The sequence below is a fragment of the Periplaneta americana genome, chromosome 8 (assembly GCF_040183065.1).
Source record: "Periplaneta americana isolate PAMFEO1 chromosome 8, P.americana_PAMFEO1_priV1, whole genome shotgun sequence".
Classification (NCBI taxonomy): Eukaryota; Metazoa; Arthropoda; class Insecta; order Blattodea; family Blattidae; genus Periplaneta; species Periplaneta americana.
This window is the reverse complement of record NC_091124.1, coordinates 120,418,394-120,439,556: the sequence shown is the minus strand read 5'-3', so window position 1 is coordinate 120,439,556 and position 21,163 is coordinate 120,418,394. Positions and strand designations below refer to the sequence as shown.

Genomic DNA, 21,163 nt, shown 5'->3' with positions numbered 1-21,163 from the left:
TCTTTAATTTCTGACGCGTTATTACTGCCATGGCGTGATGTTTGGACTCTCCGTACAGTAGACGAAAAAGTACAAGCTTTTAACAACCTTGTTATTACATTATATGACAAACATGCCCCAATAAAAACTAGACGCATTACGAGACCTCCAGCTCCCTGGATGACTACAGAAATCCGATCACTGATGAGAGACAGAGACAAAGCTTTTCGGAAATTCAAGAGACTAAAAAGTGACATAGATTTCTTGCGGTACAAGCGACTAAGAAATATGACCACACAGACGATTAGAAATGCTAAGCTTAGACATGCTTACAGCCTCATTGAACCTGATATTAGAGCATCCGATATGTGGAGAAATGTTAGGTCAATGGGACTGGGGCAATCTAAATCACAAATTGACAATACTATTTGTCTAGATGATTTAAACAATTACTTCACATCCACCACTACCCACGCACCAGACGCCGCAACGAAACAACAGACTATTAATGAATTAATCTCTACACCCGCCCCAGCACGAGACAAGTTCTTCTTTTCCTACATAACACCTTCTGACGTAAAATCAGCACTAAAGCGCATCAAGTCAAAATCACAAGGAGTAGACAATATAAATATAGAACTTCTGAACAAAATTATGGACATAATTCTTCCGACACTAACCCATATATTCAATGCATCTATAATGACTTCACATTACCCAGACATATGGAAAAAGGCTATTGTTCGTCCCCTTCCTAAAATTAAGTTACCTGTAACACCTAATGACTATAGACCAATTAGTATTCTTCCTGTTCTCTCAAAAGCTTTGGAAAGAATTGTGCACAAACAACTGACAGATTACCTCAATACTCACAATATTCTTGACCCTTACCAATCAGGCTTCAGAACGGGAAACAGCACATCGACTGCACTGCTTAAAGTGACTGAGGATATACGTGAAGCTTTAGACAAAGGACAGATCACAATACTAACACTTTTAGAGTACTCCAAAGCCTTCGACACTGTAGATGTTGACTTACTAATTGCAAAATTAAGAGTACTGCATTTTTCTGATAATGCGTTAGCGTGGATGGACTCCTATCTTCGTGAACGCCAACAGTGCGTGTCTATTAATAATCGTTATTCCACTTGGCGTACCACGAAGACTGGCGTACCACAAGGCTCTGTCCTGGGACCTTTACTATTTTCTATTTATATTAATGATATTTCTTCTAATCTAACATCCTGCCGACACCATATTTATGCTGACGACATACAAATCTATCTCCATACTCGACCTAACTACATAAATGACGCCATAACTAAAGTTAATGATGACTTGAATTCTATATCCATATGGTCGAAAACGCACGGACTTAATTTAAATGCAAGTAAATCGCAGGCAATCTTAATAGAACATCAAAGATCGAAGTGTGACAAGCAAAATTTGCCACCGATAATTGTAAATAATACTACTATTCCATACAGAACGACTGTGAAGAACCTTGGTATTTATATGGATTGTCACCTGGAATGGAATGAACAAGTGAATCACACTTCCAAAAAAATATTTTCCATTATTCACTCATTAAAGCGACTGAAGACCTTTCTTCCTGATAAATTAAAATTAATCCTTGTACAAACACTCGTGATGCCACACTTTGACTACTGCGATATCATATTAAGTAATCTAAATGCAAATTTGAGCAACAGGCTACAACGTGTGCATAATGCGTGCGTCCGTTATATTTGTAATATTCGTAAGTATGATCATGTTTCCCCTTCTTTCCAAACTCTGTCTTGGCTAAGGCTAAGCGGTCGACGAGCCCTGCATTCTCTTGTTCTCTTATTTCAAATTCTGCGCACCGCTACCCCAATCTATTTGGCTTCTCGTTTTCAAAATTTATCCGCATATCATCAGCTAAGTACAAGATCTCATTATAACAATTTACTCATTATACCCTACCACAAGACATCTTTATATTCTTCATCCTATACAGTTTCAGTTGCTAGAAATTGGAACTCGCTTCCGAGTGATATAAGGGGTTGTTGGACAATAGCTTCATTTAGGTCAAAATTACATAAATTCTTACTTAACAGAAGAATTGCTGATTTATATTTGTTACTTATAATGAAACTAACATCTGTCCATTCTTATTATTATTATCTTTAATTTCTCTAAATATATTTACAAAACCTCTAATGGCAATTACATTAATATTCTCATTATAGAAATAGAAATATATATATTCTCCCTGTAACATAGTCCTAGTAAGTTTATATTAAATTAATTTTCATCATTTTACTAGCTATCTCAAATATTAAATTAATTATAATTCATTGAATTAAATTAGCTCATAAATTAAGTTACTACTTTACCTTATAGATTTATCTAAATTTAAATAAATGTGTAGAGAAGATTATTGCTGGAGAACCTTTTAAGTGAAGTGAAAATATTTGTAATTTAAATTTATGTATTGTATTGATTAAGGCTGGTTGAGTGGAAGAGAAGGCCTTATGGCCTTAACTCTGCCAGCGAAAATAAAACATTATTATTATTATTATTATTATTATTATTATTATTATTATTATAAAACATGCCCGGAGAAATCGCCTCTGATAAAAGTCAATATGAATATGTAAAATGTATGTATGTATGTAATTTTATTTTATTGGGTTATTTTACGACGCTGTACCAACATCTCAGGTTATTTAGCGTCTGAATGAAATGAAGGTGATAATGCCGATGAAATGAGTCCGTGGTCCAGCACCGAAACTTACCCAGCATTTGATCTTATTAGCTTGAGGGAAAACCCCGGAAAAACTTCAACCAGGTAACTTGCGCCGACCGGGATTCGAACCCAGGCCATCTGGTTTTGCAGCCAGACGCGCTGACCGTTACTCCACAGGTGTGGACTGTATGTATGTATGTATGTATGTATGTATGTATGTATGTATGTATGTATGTATGCGTGCATGAGTGTATGTGTGTATGTATGTATGCCTGTGTGTATGTATTTATGTGTATGTATGCTTTTTATATTAGTTGAACAGCATGTCCCATTACAATAAAGGTAATACTACATGCCTTGCTAGCTGTATGTTTACAATATAATACATGCCTTGTTTCTGTCACTCTCTTGGCGTATGTAGGTTTGTTATTTTGTTTATGTATGTATGTATGTACGTACGTACGTATGCACGTACATTATGTACTCTATATAGTATGTATGTACATATGTATGTACTACATACAAATCTACACGTTTTGACCGATATTTATCAAAGTATGCACATTTAGCCTTCATAACTAGGAGAAAAACATAGACTACATTAAAATTAGGAAAATGGACGTAAATTTATTGAAAACAGTAAAAAAATATAAATAAATACGATCAAGCATATGTATAATATTAAACTGGCCTATTCTGCAGTCAATTGTATTTTATTTAGTGTTATATTCAACATCGACGTTCATGAAGTCAAGCAGTGCATCAATGGAAAATATATATATTTCAAAATGTATCTTGCTTTCGCAGGTTTAAAACTAGTAATTCCACTGTTCTAAGCTTTCTTCAAAACTGCCAAATTAGAAACACGATTTTGTTTGGATTGAAAAGTCTGTGTCACTAGTCCACTAGATGATGTGCAAACAGATCATTACTGCGGTACTGAATATTCTTGTATGATGTCACTTTCCACTTTTCTTCGTGTTTTCACAGTAGCACAGGTTCTTTCACTTTTTCAAAAAAGGTTTCGTAATCCATAATCATGGATTGATCGACTGAACAATGTTTATGTTACTTGCACGCTTCTCCATTATATCCATCCATTGCTGAGGAATGTATGTATGCAGTATACTGCTTCATCTTCTTTAACTCTATTCGAGCAAAATCCCTATCGCAGGGTAGATAGGAGTGGCCTTTTGTAGGATAAACATATCTCAATCCATACCTTGGAGTAACGATTAGCGCGTCTGACCGTGAAACCAGGTGACCCAGGTTCGAATCCCGGTCGGCGCAAGTTACCTGGTTGAGGTTTTTCCGGGGTTTACCCTCAACCCAATATGAGAAAATGCTGGGTAACTATCGGTTCTGGACCCCGGACTCATTTCACCGGCATTATCACCTTCATTTCATTCAGACGCTAAACAACCTGAGATGTTTATACAGCGTCGTAAAATAACCCACTAAAAAAACATCTCTCATGTATTGAAAACATCCACTTTCCACTAAGTGATGTAGATATTTGACAACAGTGTTGTTTCAGTTTTGAGCTGTACGTGCATCAGTGAAAATATACAGCTTTTTCACACGTAATGTTTAATAAAATGATCCAAAAAATAAATATTTTTCGCGGAAATACAATGTAACAGCTGATGCAGAAGCGGGTGGAGGTATGTACACTTATGTTGTTCTGGAAATTAGCCGCGCTCACCACAAACATCTGCGTTGAGAGTGAGAACAATATTTATTCATGCCTTTTGTGACGTTTTGTTTATCATCATTCGAGAAAAATGTTTGAAAATGAGAATTTTTGTGCTGTTCTGAATGTCATATGAAAGCTTATGACAAGACGATTCCAGTGATACCCATAACTCCTATAGCGCCAAACGTGGACTTGTGCTGTTTTGGAATTCACGGCTTCAATTAGTGACTAGCACATATTTTCAAGAAAAACAGATTTAATAGAAATGATGATTTGATGACAATTAATATTTTATATTGTAACTTTTAATTCAAACAATAATGTAACTTTTATTGTCACAACAATAAAAGAGTTCTGTAATTTAATTTAAACACTCCCGTCAATAATGGGATTTCCACTCCACACAGCAACACAGTATTCGTTATTGCACTCCACAGACGACAATGACAATTCACTTGGATTATTGAGAACAACAATGTACTGCTAATCTCAACTAATGTTCACAAAGCACTATTTACAACACAAAACTGTCAGTTCTCAGTTCACAGTTCGTTTGCCTTAGCTAGTTCTTCTAGCTCATTCACTCAAGTTACCGTATATCAAACCCAAGACTTGCAGAGACAGTCCAATGAACTTCGAACTCAGGTCCCCCAACTGCGGTCCACTGCTCGTCGAACCACAGACTCCGGATACGCCGCACTCACCTGGACGCTCGCACAATTGCGGACACACACTCAAGTCGAACTCCGGTCTCGAAGCTGGATTCACTGCTACACAAGACTGACTGGCTTGCTGACCAAAAACTGGACTGAACTGGCTGGCTCCTTCTTCGCGTCTCCTATTTATCACTAAACCATACTTTCGAGAAATTACGATTTCGAGTGTCTTCCACCTGTTTCTGCACGATTATGTTCGGGAGGTTTCGTCTCCCCCCTTCACCTCGCACAGCGAAGCACCCGCAGCTTTGCGTCCCCCCTTTGCCTCGCGCTGCAGTGTTAGCCTTCCTCTTTCTCTCCGCGCACAGCTGCCAGCAACACGTAGCTTCCTCTCTTCTAGGGGACACGTGCTTTCGATTATCGACACGGCTGTCACAATATTATTTTCATATATCATATTATTATTGAATTTGATAAACCTCAAATGCATTTTTTTACTGCATATTCTTCCATTTTAGTGCATAGTTGCATGGATATTTTATGTTTTTTTAGTGCATGACGTTCCGCGGTCTAGTTATTAGTAGTGGAGGAATAGCTTAATCAGAAATTAGAAGGAATAGAAATAGATAAAAACGTGTCTCAAAACACTGTTTTGTTCAGTACAAATCACACGTGATCTGCAGATCATCCAGCAACTGACATAGCTGGACCCTGGCAGTGCATAATGATAAAGTACAAGATTGGACACTCAAACTTTTATTTTTACAGGTGGTAAGAAACAGCTTGAGTAGAAAAAAGTTCCGACGAGTGTTTTCCGGGTCAGAACTGGTGGTTGCTGGTCGACTGCAATCAGACAACTCGAGTGCAACAGGTCAAGTAAAGGGCCAGTCGGCCTCTGGAAACACAACATATCCCTTCACTCCGACGGTTGTGCAAGCAGACAACGCGACTGGTGATCAAATCGTGAGCCCTATGGAGCGTATGTGGGCTTACGTCACAATACAGCAGCTGCTCAACGAGAAAGAGGCAGAGATCAGCGACGACGACAACGAAAGTTGGACTTACTTCGACAGCTATGAGGACCAAATAGAGCATACAGGCACAAACGCTACAGTTCTGGACCTAGCACTCAGAGTGAGTATGCCAATCACATATGAATAATATTGTGACTTTTAATTCAAAAGAATAATGTTATTTTTACTTACAACAAGAATGACTTTCTATAACTGAATTTAAACACTCCCGTCAACAATGGGTATTGCATTCCACACAGTAACACAGTATTCGGTATTGCACTCCACAGACGACAATGACAATTCACTTGGATTATTGAGAACAACAATGTACTCCTAATCTCAACTAATGTTCACGAAGCACTATTTACAAAACAAAACTGTCAGTTCTCAGTTCGTTTGCCTTGGCTAGTTTTTCTAGCTCATTCATTCAAGTTCACAGTGTATCGAACCCAAGACTTCCAGAGACAGTCCACTGCACTCGAACTCAAGTCTTCCGGATACGCCCCACTCGCCTGGTCGCTGCCACAGTTGCGGTCCTCCTCAACTCGAACCCAGGTCTCGAAGGCTGGCTTCCTTGCTCATTCACTGCTGCTTCACAAGACTGACTCGTTGTTCTAAAACTGAACTGGCCTCTCGAAGGCTGCTCGCTTTTATTTGTTAGGTAACACTTCGCGAGCCTTTGATTTCTGGACGTTTCTGTTTCTGGACGATTCTCGGTCTTCCCATCACTCGGACTCCAGACGTTTCCTTTACGTCCGTCGCAGTCGGTTTTCTCCCCCTCTCCCTTCGCAACGCGCCGCCTAGTGCTGGCCTTCCTCTTTCCCCGAGCACAGCTGCCAGTGTCTCGCAGCTTTCTCTCTTCTCTCCTCGCGCCTGCCTTCTCGCGCGCCCTCCCTTCTGTGGGACTTTGGTAGAATTTCGCTTTCGCAATTTTATTACGTTAAAAATAATCATCATCACCACAATGGTCACAATATTGGATCCTTTGTCATCTTACTGAGCTTTATGAACAACAATAGAATTTTCAATAGACTCTAGTATTGTGGTCAGTATGGCGAATGGCCACCGCATAAGATAATATAGAACAAGGAAAATAAATAAAACACATATGAGGGAGTCAGAAGCAAAAAGGTAGAAGTGACATTTCTTAGAAATATGAGTTAAGTGCACCCAGAGCAAGCTAAAGCACCTAAAATGTTATTGGCAAAGGGATATATGTTTTAACCACATCACTAATCATGAGATATCTGCATAAAAGCATATTTTGTTTGTCTTTACTTAAAACGGTAATAATATTAATATCTGCACATTTCATGTGCAATACTTTACTTTGGTAGAAGTTTATATTTCATAAAATGCATATTTTGGGAGTTAATACATATTTTAGAGGTAAACACATATGTTTGAATATTTTGTATTTTTTCTTGCAAAATCAAACTCTATTGACAAAGATGCCTCTTGAAGAAAACATGAAAAACCCATGATTTTATGAAAAAACTGCTGTAAACATCAGAAAAGCCCAAGAAATAATGACATCAGATACACTATCTACAGACTTAGCATATATCAAGGCTCACTTCAGTTCGCTTGTTTCTTCTATGATGACTTTGGAAAGATAGACACAGTGCATGAAAGAATCAACAGTTTTACTATACAAAGCAGAGAAAGTTTGAAGAACTTTCCTAGGAAAAAAGGGACAGCAAGTCAACCATAAATTTCAATAAATCTATAAAAAAAAATGAAGGGTCACTGAACTGCAAAAAGGTTTCACAAATACTGGATAAGGAACATGTACAAATAGAAATTTCAGGTAACATCAGTTCATTTTTAAATACTCTTCAATCACATCTTGTGATGTAGAAAATTGTTTTTTCAACTCTTAAAAGTATTGTGACCTACAGGTACTATAAACTTTCAGAGATAGTTTAAAAATAATCATTGTTATACAATATTTTTACATTGATTATGATGCCTGAATTGTTCAATCGTTCAATGTATAAAATTGTGTAGTATTTATAATAATTTTATCTTTAAACTCTATTGCATGTTTTAATATGATTTATTGATTATAAAATAATTTTCTATAAATGCATATTTGGAACATTTTAGTGCATATTACTGTATGGTATTTTAAGGGAATATTTGGATGCATATTTTGCATTTTTAGGCGCATAAAAATCTCATGTCTCATATCACACATCAGAATTGAAATAAAAAATTTCACGGAATTTACAAAAGCGTAAGTACTTTCAACCACATTTTCTCAAAAATAACTTAAATTCACTTATATCCCTTGCTTCTGACCCCTTCATATGTTTTCAGGTAGTGTGGCAGGAAGGTATTTCTCAGCTTCCCTTCTAGGAATCGAAACCTGGCCTGCTGTATTAGTAGCAAAAATCGTTACTATTACAATAAAATATCTTCTTAGCTTTCCGCTCTATAAGCACGAGTTTGAATCTCATCAAATACTATCGAATTTTGTGATTCATAAAGACAGTGTTATACCATACTAGACCTTCAAGAAGTAAGGCAAAGCGTATACAAATGGAGTTTAAAGTAAAGCTATTCCCTAGTGTATATTGATGCGATTCACGAACTATTCCATAAAAGAAGGAAGAGCATTTATAGAGGAAGTGTTATATATATGGAATATCATTTTTTTAACCTATAAGTTTTGAATACTGAATGTAAAGTATTGTCATGTTTATTGCTAAATTGTATCTGTGAATGGTATACCGGACTTAAAATTTCGTAAGATGTTACATAATGTTCGAAAAAAAATAATTTCCTAAAAATTTAACATATTTCTTTCATCAAAACGGAGGTACAAATATGGAATACTATTCACAAGTTACAATATTAACAAAATTGCCTCTGTAAGAAAAGCACAGAACAAGCATTCAGCATCTTCATTAGAAGGCGTTTCCCACCGTAATACTGAATCCAGTTGAATGGTTTCTCACGTCTTTTCTCGAAACTTGTTTTATGGCTTCTTGCAGTGTCTTTTTATTCCACTGTTTTTTAAGTTTGTTGGAAGGTGAAGTTTTCCCACCTCCTATAACTGTCAACACTAGTAACGAAACAGAAAACCAGGATATAAAAATGGAATGATAATAATGTACCGTATTTCATATTTGTGACTCAGTGATATTGTAAGTCATAATATCAAAACATGTAGGCTTACCATAATTTAAAAACAAAATCAATTAAATATACATTGCTCCAAACATAGATTATTTTTCTTTAAGAATATAATATATATAATTAATATTTATAACACTGAGGAATAATAATGTATACTTATTCAAGAAAAGAACTTACCGCCAAAATTTTCACTTTCCTCAAAAATGCAATAATGATAAACATGTGAACAGTTTCAGCGTTTCTAACTGCAAATTAACACATTATTCCCTCTCTTTCTATTCGTTATGTTCCCGCGAAAGAGAGTATCAGTGCGTAGTAATTTGGCAGGTTTCCGCTAGAATACAAATCGTCTCAGATCGTATATCACACTATTTCATGTAAAGAAACATGTTGCGTATAAAGTTTGTTATATAACGTGTTTTGTTATGTAGTGTGGACCCAGCTTACACTTCCTCTACATAAAAATACGAATCACGATTAAGGCACATTGACGTACCTATGTCAAATGTTCGTTGTCAAGAAGCTTATTTTAATTTTATTATTTATCTCTGACATTGTCAAATTCATGTATATAAATGAGAATTATTATTATTATTATTATTATTATTATTATTATTATTATTATTATTATTATTTATTACAATAATAGGTCTACAGAATGCAGTGTATGCATGGTACCTATTTCGACATTAATTGTTATTTTTCCGCTGATCCAGTATTCTTTCGTCACCCCACTGACTTCCTTGGTGGTGGTGAAACCAAATGGGACGAGCGCTGTGAACACGGAGGACGCCTCGGGACAAGCTACCCAGGGACATTCCAGTGAGTAGTATGGGACTTTTGCATGACGCCTATGTATGGGGCGACTGATCAGATCTTAAGGCCCATTCACAATGAAAATTAAACATAACCGTAACATAAACACAGAAGTTTGCGCCCAGGCTACCAAAAGGGATCAAACTCCAAACTTTCATGCTTATGCTTACGTGATTTGTAAACAGAACACAAACGTGGAGCGCTGAAGTATACGATAGAATATGAGGAAATTGCGTCGTTGTTATGTTTCCATGGTTACCAAGTATGTTTGCTGTTATGTTTATGTTCCCATCGTGAATGATGGTATGACTTCTTGATTTTACTGTAACGTTATGTTAACGCTTACATTATGTTTAATTTTTATTGTGAATGAGCCTTTAGTCGAATTATGTCACATTCATGGAGTATAAAGCGGTGGGGTGGCGTTTTTCCAATTACTTCAGTGTCCAATTCCATCTCATTCCAAAGACTTTTCATATTTCTCCCTCTACCGTGTCATCAGTGGTCACTCTTTGATTTTGTAATTATTCTTACCTCGACAGTTTATTGTTTATATGTCAGTGGTATAGTCGGATAATATTATTTACAAAATAAAAGAGTGGCCATTGATAAAAACGTTTATCGAAAGGATAAAAAGGTATTAACATACTATTTACTTGTAGCTTTCCGAGAAAATTTTCCTACTATCACTCCATACCAAGTTGTGCTTAATGAAAACTTCTGTTAAAGCACTCGGCAGAAATTGAAATGATTTTCAGGATTTAAGAGATCAGCTTCCAAGGCTGATTGAAAGGAAAATCGAAAGAAGGCATTTTCATTTGTCCTTACATTGTCACATTCATGAGAAACCTTTTATTAAAGGAAAAATTTACCGTACAGAAAGAATGGCGTATCGTGTTTACAAAGATACAGTCATAATGTTTTTTTTTTCTGAAATTTTAGTGCAACTAACTGTATCGAGCTGATGAAAAATATTTTAACGGCATTTGAATAATGGGTTGCAATATTGTATGTCTCTTAAAATTTATTTTCTGCACTTCCATCTGGATTAATTTCCATCGAAATTTGGAGCGGTGAGCGAAAAGCAAGTGTAGAGGTTCTATTAGGATATAACTGAAATTGAAAGATGGTCACCCAGCATCCTTTATGACTGTTGTTCGTTTCTTGTTAGAGTCCTGGATTCAGTTGTAAATTAAATGCTCCTAAAAATTGTTTTAAAATTGTAAATAGAATTATAAATTATTATTGGTAATCATATGCACGCAAAAGCAATTAATCTTAGTGATTGTAATTCTGTAACATCGACATCATATCTGTGTTGTGCACATTCTTCTGGAGCATTTAGAATGTTTGTTGCAAAAGTTTCTTTAAGGAAAATATTAAAATGTAAAATTTTAGGAAATAAGTTATTGAAACATATTTCCCCGGAGAATGGTAAGTAATAGAGCATTTTGCATTTCACATTCCAATTTAAGGCAATCGAATTGGTAAGAATTCTCGTAATGTTATTTTGGGGTAAGAAAAAAAATAAAAATTTGTTGTTCAGTGTTGTCATCTTAGAGCCTCCCTATAAGAATATATATATATATATATATATATATATATATATATATATATATATATATATATACACGAGGAATCTAAATAAAGTAGTGGCAACATAGACAGTACGAACATAACTATTATTGAACTTACGTGGAAAATACATTTACATCCTTTCACTATAATCACCAGCATGTTCCTGTATCTTTTGCCAAATCCGTAGTAACCGTTGAATGACGTTAGCGAGGTTGTTTCTGTTGATCTTTCTGATGGACTGCCCTACTGCATGAAGCAATGATGCAATATCTGGAAATCTCTCACCTCTAACAAGGGAAGGGTTTGGGCTCGAACAGGAATTTCGTATCCAAAATTTGTATGCAGGCCCATCTTTACATCTCTGTAAAGCTCCCACAAGCATTCGTTTGTGTAATGTGTGGTTTATCTGTTAGAGCAATGTACAAGTTGAGGTGGTGGGGAGAGCAATGCACAATTTAAGGGAGTGGGGCACCTCACCCGTAAGCCTATCCTCCTCACAACAGCTAGAGACAGCAGTTTATATCCTGTTGGCGAGTGCACCGTGTCTCTTGTTGCTTGGAAGGAAAGTGAAAATGGACGAAAGGAAAACTATAAACATATGGAATGTTTTAAATATATTGGCACCTAAGCTGAGGAGAATGTATCCTGAAATGGACACTGTCGGTAATGAATACCACATATTTGCGTTGTTTTTTATGGATCTAATAGTTCAGAAACAGGAAAATCAATTATATTTTACTAACAAAATAACACTGGACAGGATAGTGGACGATGAAGAAGACTTTGAGAAAGGTGAAGGATGTCATAATATTATTCAAGATCAAGAGTGCGGTGCTAGTGCTGATGATGGAAATACTACGCTCCGAAGAGAAGCTAGCGGTTCTAGTGATATAAACCATCCCCAAGAAAGAAAAGAAATGTTAACAGCATTATAACAAAATATTCGGAAGAAACTCTTCAACGAATTTATGATCACTACAAAATACCATGAAAGGTGACATCTTATGCTGCCTTGTTGAAAAGACATCCATTTACAAAAAGTAAGTCAAATATTAAAGTAATGTTTGAGTATGTGGGAAAAAAAAAGAAAAGAAGTGAGAAATGTTTTCGAGGAAATAGAGTAATTAAGAACAAAGCTATAAAATATTTTGTTATATCCCAATTTGACAAGTCGAGAAATGAGAGAAATTGTGCGCATTACTGGCACCTGATGTATTGGGCTATGCAAAAAGCAAACGAAATAGGGCAGATCAATTTCAAATGCTCTACGACTTTCATTAAACATCTCAAAAAGGAAAATAGAATGTGTCGTAGATATATAACTTCTTTATCGACATCCAAAGACATAAAAGAATAACAAGAAATTCGTGAATATGGGGACCGTTTTATAGGGGAAGTGAACCAGGAAATTGTGAATCTGCAAATACAGCCACAGTGTATTTTGAATTGGGACCAAAGTGGATTCAATTATGAACTAACGTTCGGGTGTACATTGTCCAGAAAAGGAGAGCAATCAGCAGTTGCACTAGTTCAATCGACATACAATATAACCCACAGTTATACAATTGATGTAGGACTTTCAATGATTGGTCATTGATGATTATATCTGTCTTCAAGTAAAACGTTTTAGCCCTAAATAAGGAAGCAGATTGAACAAAACCTCCCAAATATATAATAGGAGCTAGTGCGAGTGGTAAACTGTCTAAAGCCCATATAAGAGCATTTTTCTCCAACGTTCTGTCTGAAAATATTGCAGCTAATCAAAAGTGTACACTGTTGTGTGATTCATTGAATGCACACAAGAACACAACCTTGATAAATGAATCATTCCAAGGCAAGGACATAGACTGTATGATCATTTCACCTAAAAAAAACTAAATATATCCAGCCTCTGGATATCTATTTCCTTAGACAATACAAAATATATGCTCAGAGGATAACAGATTACATAAGGACTCTTGCTGAGAATCCAGAACTTAACTGAGGAAATCGAGTGTTTATAATGAAAATGCACTCTGTTATTCATAACCAGTTGTCCGCTCCAGTATATCGCCCTATGCTTCAGTATTCCTAGCAGTCAGCTGATTACGTGAATCCTGAACAAGTCTCGGACTTCAAAAATGTAATTCAGGTGACATGTGATTTTTCAGCAATGTGGTTCAGAAGATTGTTCAGGTGTTGCTTTTGCGTGTTATGCTTATTGCTTTGCTCTATGCTGTTTCATGCATTTTATAGAGAATACTAATACACATTTTTAAGAAGCGTATTGATCAATATCAACCAAACGAAGGGTTACACAAATGAATGCTTTTACGGTCTTCATCATCATTGTGAGGTAAGCCTCTGTACAAATTTTTAACCAACAATTCCTGTTCGAGTCGAAACCCTTCCCTTGTAAGTGGTTATTTCAACCGTGGAAGAAGTCGTAGTTACAAGGACTCATGTCAGGGGAATACGGAGGATGTTCCAATACTTCCCAATCCCATCTCTGTAGCAATTCAGCCACTACACCTGCGACATGATAACGAATATTATCATCCGAGATGAAAGGTGGGTTGTCTCTCAGGAAATGTGGACGTTTGAGCCGCATAGCTGGACGTACATAGGTTGTGTTCGAGAAAATGTTGGCAGCACGCTGCGTTGACATTTTGTCTTGAGGTACGGCATGGCTAATGATAACACCTTTACTGTCGTATGCATGATTTTCACCCTGCAGGATTCCTATCGCACTTTTCCTGGACGTGGTAATCCTTTGTGGTGCCATTCATTAGACTGACGCTTTAGTTCAGGCTCGTATGCCCGTGCCCACGTCTCGTCAATGCCAACAATACGTTGCAGGAACACGTCCCTCCGTTGTGGTAGGCTTATCATCTGAGCTATTGCGTATCGGTGCTACTTCTGTGCTTCTGTCAGGTTATGAGGAACTCAGCGTGCTGCACTTTTTCTCACGTGGAGGTTTTTCTTCAGGGTGTGCCACACAGTTTGATGACTGAGTCCAACCTCGATGGAGAATTCTCGTACAGTCCAGCGATGGTGAACAGCAAGGAGACCTCGCAGTAACTCCACTTGTTCATCACAAATGGACGAGCGACCTGTGCGAGCCACATGTGCTGTCTCATTCCGACCCATACGAAATGCAGAGACCCATATTGCAACCGTCCGATACGGTAGTGCATTGTTGCCACAAGCTTCAAGTAACCCTTGATGACATTGGCTTGCATTTCTAGCAAGGCTATCTCGATTTTTATCCACGATCGCTGCTCAAGTTTAGTAGTTTAGTTAGTTTATAAATATGCTTTAGAGCAGTAAAAAATAGTGCTCTGCATCTAACCACGCACAATAACATCTGTTGTCATAGCAACCGGTTTTATCATTCGCTACATCGACAATATCTCCAACTACGATCACCATTTGTTTCGTATCGCATTCCCGGCAGTGTTGCCATTACTTTATCTACAACCCAAGTATGTATGTATGTATGTATGTATGTATGTATGTATGTATGTATATTTATGAGAATTATTAAGATTTTATCATCTCTGAATAGTATATTTAACTGTAAAGAAAATAATGTTAACATCTTCTCGCCTCTGTAGTCGCAAAAGGGATTTAAATAAACATATTTATGTAATTTTTAAAGGAAAAGTAATTACCTATAGTAAGTTTCTTATTTTCTTCTGTTCCAGGTGGAACTAGAACTACGGGTTCCAGACCGGGTTTGTCGTCTCCTAATTACAATTATGAAGGTACAGTGCAAACGTAACTGTTGTATACATTTATTCTTGTACCTGATTAACAAGTATTAGAATATATTTAGTGGTTTATAATGAAATTGTAAGCATAGTACTTACTACCTGACCAAGAGCACCATGAAAGTAAACTGCAGTGGAGGGAGTTGTAAACCTGTATACTATTATATTATAAATATTCGTCCACTCGTACATGGGTGCCACCTTAACGACATCTACAGTTGAGTGATGTTGTGTGAAAAGACGCTGATCTTTATATAAATATAGAATATAAATGGTCTCACCTGACTGTTAATTATTTCTAACGAGAAACAAATAAATATTTTAAGAGTAGACTGTATTTGTAACCCCGTTTGAAGTTAAGCAAAAATAGGCCTGGAAGTAAAGTTTTCATAAAGTTTGCTTTATTTCTGTAACGGCTAGAGTTACGTTAGACTACTTCTGTAAAGTAAATTCGTCTAGGTATATTATTTTAAGCTCTAAAACTTCTCCCTCAAAAATTTTCAATTGGAGGGTTATTTTTGTAGTTAACAAGTAATAGTTTCTGCAGACACATAATTTATACGTTCCATTTCTCACTTCTTTTATGTTAGAGAAACATTCAAGAACAAAATCCTTAAAGGAGATTGTGAATGAATTGTCAAGTTATGGAACTTAAAAGCGAAAGGTTAAGATATAATTGAACAAGTGTGAAGTTTTAATTATGTAGAAATTATAAAATAATGAAATTCAATCAGATCTGCGGGCATAGAAAAAAATAAATCTAAAAAATAAAAATTGGAAAAGAAATACCTGATGCTAAAATTTTATTTAAAAAATATGGGGCTTTCGGTAGAACTGTATAAAAGTGAATCATGGACTCTAACCAAGGAAGATAAAAGTCGAATACAGACAGCAGAAATTAGATTTTTAAGAGCAGTGGAATGATTCACAGGAACACAGAAAATAAGAAATGAAGATGTAAGAGAAAATCTAAAAATTAAAACAATAAACTATATGATAGAAGAAAGAAGAGAAAACTGGTTCGAGTACCTAGAACTTATGAGGACACCAAATTGTCCCGACAAGCATGGGGATATCAACAAAGAGGAAGAAGAACAGTTGGCAGATCCAGAAAGAGCTGAGAAGAGTTATTATTGAAAATTGGAGTTGGAGCGGGCCATTAGACCTAAACCACGAAACTGATGATGATTGGCAAGTTGTGTTACTTTTTAATAAATCTCCATTAATATTTTATTTCGTGCACATAATTCCCGAATGAATTGAGATATAGATACTCAATTATATAAGGAGAAAGAACCATACGTAAACAGATAAATAGAATGACACAAACCACTTCATATAACCAGTAGAAATAGGAGTCTTACGATTTATGCATTTCACAAAAATTAAATTTTTTATCATGGTTTCAATAATAGGCCTACCCCTGTTCTGAATCACCGGCGTGATCAGGCGGTAGCGCGTTTGCCTGCTGATCTGAGTTGCGCTCAGACATGAGTTCGTTTCCCATATGGGTTAATTACCTGTTGGTTTTTCCCCAGATTTTTCTCAATCATAAAGCGAATGTCAGGTAATTTATGGCGAATCCTCAGCCTCATCTCGCCAAATACCATCTCGCTATCACCATTTCCATTGACGCTAAATAACCCAGTAGTTGGTACAGCGTCGTTAAATAACCAAGTAAAAAATGTATATTCCTGTTTTAAATTTACGTTCTTTGGCCAGCTTTCGAAAGATATAAGTGAATGAATAAAATTATATTTTGTGCTTTCAAATATAAAGACCAATTTTCTTCTTCTGCATTGCACACAAAAGATAGATAATCTATCTCGCTTAATTTAAAAATTGTATAGTTTAAGTACAGTTGTCAAAAAATAAAGTGGCCGCACTCGTGAACAGCTAATATTTTCTAAGTCCATTTCGGGTCACGGCAATGTTACACGATGCATGTGCTTTTAGAAGCAGTTCCGGAACTATGAAAACATTTCATATCTGCGCCTCGTAGACCAGCGGTAGAGAGCTCGCTTAATGTTTTTGAAGGATGTGAGTTCGAGCCTTGTTGAAGTTTTCATTTTATATTTAATCGTTCTTTAGCGATATAAATATTGCGTTATTCAAATTATCATTTATATTCTGTTGTCGTTCTTTATCGATATAAATAATATTCAAGTTATTCATATTTTATCGTTACTTTAGCGATATATATATATATAATATTCAAGTTATAATTTGTTATATTCTGTTATCATTCTTTAGCGACGTGAATAATATTCAAATTATCATTTGTATTCTGCTATCGTTCATTAGCGATGTAAATAATATTGAAATTATCATTTGTATTCTATTATAGTTCGTTAGCGATATAAATAATATTCAAATTATCATTTGTATTCTGTTATCGTTCGTTAGTGATATAAGTAATATAAATTTAATGTTAGGTTTAGAACAATACAGCTGCCTAATACGATTGTTAGTTTTTTCTTCTTATACTGTTATATTATTACATTATACTATCCTGTAACGTAATAAATTAGAAAGGTGTCACGAGGATTTGAGCCTGATACGTTGACATTTCAATTCCGAATTTCGCGACGTCCGACGTTCCTACGTTCTTCCGACTGAGCTATGTCATTTACCTGGTATTAACGTAATTCAGCGCATTGTCAGAAACACTATAACTGAACGTTCATTTCAATAATTATATTCTGAATATTTAATAATGATATAAAAAGGTAACGTTTATGACAATAATATTTGTAGTTATAATACCAACTGCAACAGCAGCAGTGATAACAGCAGCAATGATTAAGGACGTATTGCGTGGATACAGTTATATATAGATTTTTCGAAAACAAATTACGACACTGAGGTCGAGATTATAAAATAATTAACTCTGTGGACTTTATGTTTGAAAATGATATAGTTATTAATAAGACTAACAAGTATTTATATTATTATTTCCTAATTGAAGAATATATATTTTTAGTATAATAAATGTTTTGCTGTTATTTTAAGACCTAGGTAGAAGCTAATTCTCTGAGGAAACCACGACGCCATTTCTGCCTGCGACTGTGACTGACATGGCTCCACAAAGAAGTGCAGGAACGAATGAAAGTATAATACGGACTGTGGTTCATCTCGGTTTTTCGGCATCCGAGGCAAGTAGGCGTTTCAACGTTTCAGAAAGGACAGCCCGGAGATGGGTGGTAGAAGGAAAATTTCAACACCACAACAGGACGCCAGATTAGTGGCAGAGGTTGAAAGGAATCCCTTTCATACCGCTGCTACTTTGAAGGCAGTTGTTAATTTCCCTGGTCACGACCAGACCGTGAGAAATCGTTAAAGGGCCGCCAATTTGACATCTCGACGTGCCATTCCTAGAGAAGTTCATAAGGAAGAGCATATAGAGGAGCGTTTAGTCTTTGTAGTGGGAAATGGTGATCGGGATTGGAAAAGAGTAATCTTTTCTGATGAAGTCACCTTTTCTACTACAAAGGAAGGACCCACTCTTGTATATCGTCCTCCTGGTACCCAATTCGACCACAGATACGCTGCCATGCGTGCCCGCAGTAGTAGAATAGGCTATCTGTGTCGTGTTGAAATTCTTCAATTTCAGCAGGATAATCATCCAGTCCACACATCTCAATTGATTCGGGACTGGTTTGCGAGGAGACAGGATATTGAATTGATAGACTGGCCTCGTCACTCTCCGGACTTGAACCCTTTAGAGAATATGTGGGCACAAGTAAAGAAGTATATGCGGAAAAATTGGGCCAATCCCCCTCCAAGACGCCCTGATGATTTGTGGAAGCTTGTCCATGGTCCCTGGGATGCCGTGACTGAGAACAGTCGCTATTTGAAAACACTAGTAGATTCCATGCCCACTCGACTGCAACATGAGCTCGAGATGGGAGGAAGATGGACTAAATATTGAATCGTGGCTTTTTGTTTTTTTTTTTGTTTTTTTTTTTTTTACTTTTAATTGTTTTAATTTTTTAAGGCAGACGCCTGTAAGTTTGTTTTGTTTATGCCACGAAAGATATTTTTGTTGAGAATATAACCTTTCTTTCCATTTGCAGCCATAATGTCATAATAAATAATGACACAGTCATGGCATAATACATTCATGAACCTGATGTTAATTACTAAAACAGTCATAAAAGAAACAGAAACAATGATATTTTCTCTCTCTCTCTCCTAAAAAAAACATGAAAAGCATTAGGTTGTGTTCGAACGCATGATCTTACGAACACTTGCCCGAAACGCCACCATTATGCTATAAGTTAACACGCAAAAACTTTCATTCTGACTGTAGATATCAGGCCACGTGGTCCAACAACATGTAACATCACCTGTCTCCGAATTGTAGCGGAGATACCCGAAGGGAACTTTGTGTCTAGTGAGCGGCCACTTTTTCTTTTGACAACTGTACAGTGGACATAATAAATTTATCTTGCACACATTCACGTGGTACAATGATTTACATATTGTAATCGTTTCTGATATTATGATATTTCGATATTTATGAAAATCGGTATTTAGAGTAATAATAATAATAATAATAATAATAATAATAATAATAATAATAATCCGTGGCGCTACAGCCCACGAAGAGCCAAGACTGACCAGCCGGCTACTGGTCTCACGGCCACATGCCAAAGCAGAGGTGGACGATCATCCAATAAGAATGGAGGTATCGTGTGGTTAGTACGATGTGCCCCCCTCCCCAGCCGTTATAGCTGGTTTGCGTAACCGGATTTCGCTACCTATCGTCGCTTCCCAAGTGCATCACGATGCTGGGTGGGCACCGGTCCCATACAGTGAGAAAATTTCTTCCTCCAGGAGGACTCGAACCAGCGCGCATTCCGTAACGCGAGTCCCAGGCAGGATGCCTTGGACCATGACGTCATGATGCGGAACGTTTAGAGTAAACTCAGTGGAAATATTAAGAAGTATTGGACATCTGTATTGATTATAATGGTGTTGTAACTATAATACTCACTTGTCAAGCAACAGACATCACTATGACGGTAAATCGTTCTTATTTTAAGTCAGACAGTTAACAAAGCTGTATCAATTACACCAGGGATGCGATACCTACTAGTATTTCAGAACGCGAGCTTTTTTTAGGCTCTCTCCATAAGCGCGGAGCTTTTCTACCTGAGGCACAAGGGTGTACAGTACATACAACGTTGCAGACCATGACAGATCGCAAGCGAGATTACAATACAGATTTTAATGATAAGTGGAAGGTTCAGTTTTTATATAATGAACATGGCGGTGAAGTGCAGTGTTTAATAAATAAAAATATATATACTATATTATTTGTAAAAAATATCAAACGTCAGTACGAAACACAACACAAATATAGACATTATTCTGGAGAAGAGAGAAATCGGTTTGAGACAAGAAATAATGCTGAAAAATTAAGAAAATCCGCGTTTTTTTGTTTTTGTTTTTATAATCATAATTATATTTGATGCTGTTTTAAATGACTTAACCATATAATCATATAAGCCTATGACCATATATGCGGTGCGTGAGTTGAGACGAAATTTTTGTTTGTTTTTTTATGCTGTTTTCTCGACTTTAAAATTTTAAGCAGTTTACTGAATGAAAAGCTTCTTGCACAACAGTTACTGCCATATTGGTCTGAAACTTCTCACAAAGATCAATTATGTTGATAAATAAAATTTAACTAGCATTTGTATGAAATATTAATATTAAGTTTCTTCGGGGAATATTCATATTGCACTTAGATTAAATATGCTGTAATGGTAAATTCATAAAGTTGAAAA

At 36.2% G+C, this 21,163-nt stretch overlaps 1 protein-coding gene across 1 annotated transcript in view; it reads left to right on the top strand.

Moving 5' to 3' along the window:
• LOC138704992 (inter-alpha-trypsin inhibitor heavy chain H4-like) overlaps positions 1-21,163 on the top strand; it is a 139,943-nt gene that overhangs the window by 79,427 nt on the left and 39,353 nt on the right. The window contains exons 9-11 of the mRNA XM_069833509.1: positions 5,831-6,196; positions 9,939-10,044; positions 15,303-15,362. Coding sequence (XP_069689610.1) covers positions 5,831-6,196; positions 9,939-10,044; positions 15,303-15,362 — 532 coding nt within the window. The remainder of the gene's footprint in view (positions 1-5,830; positions 6,197-9,938; positions 10,045-15,302; positions 15,363-21,163) is intronic.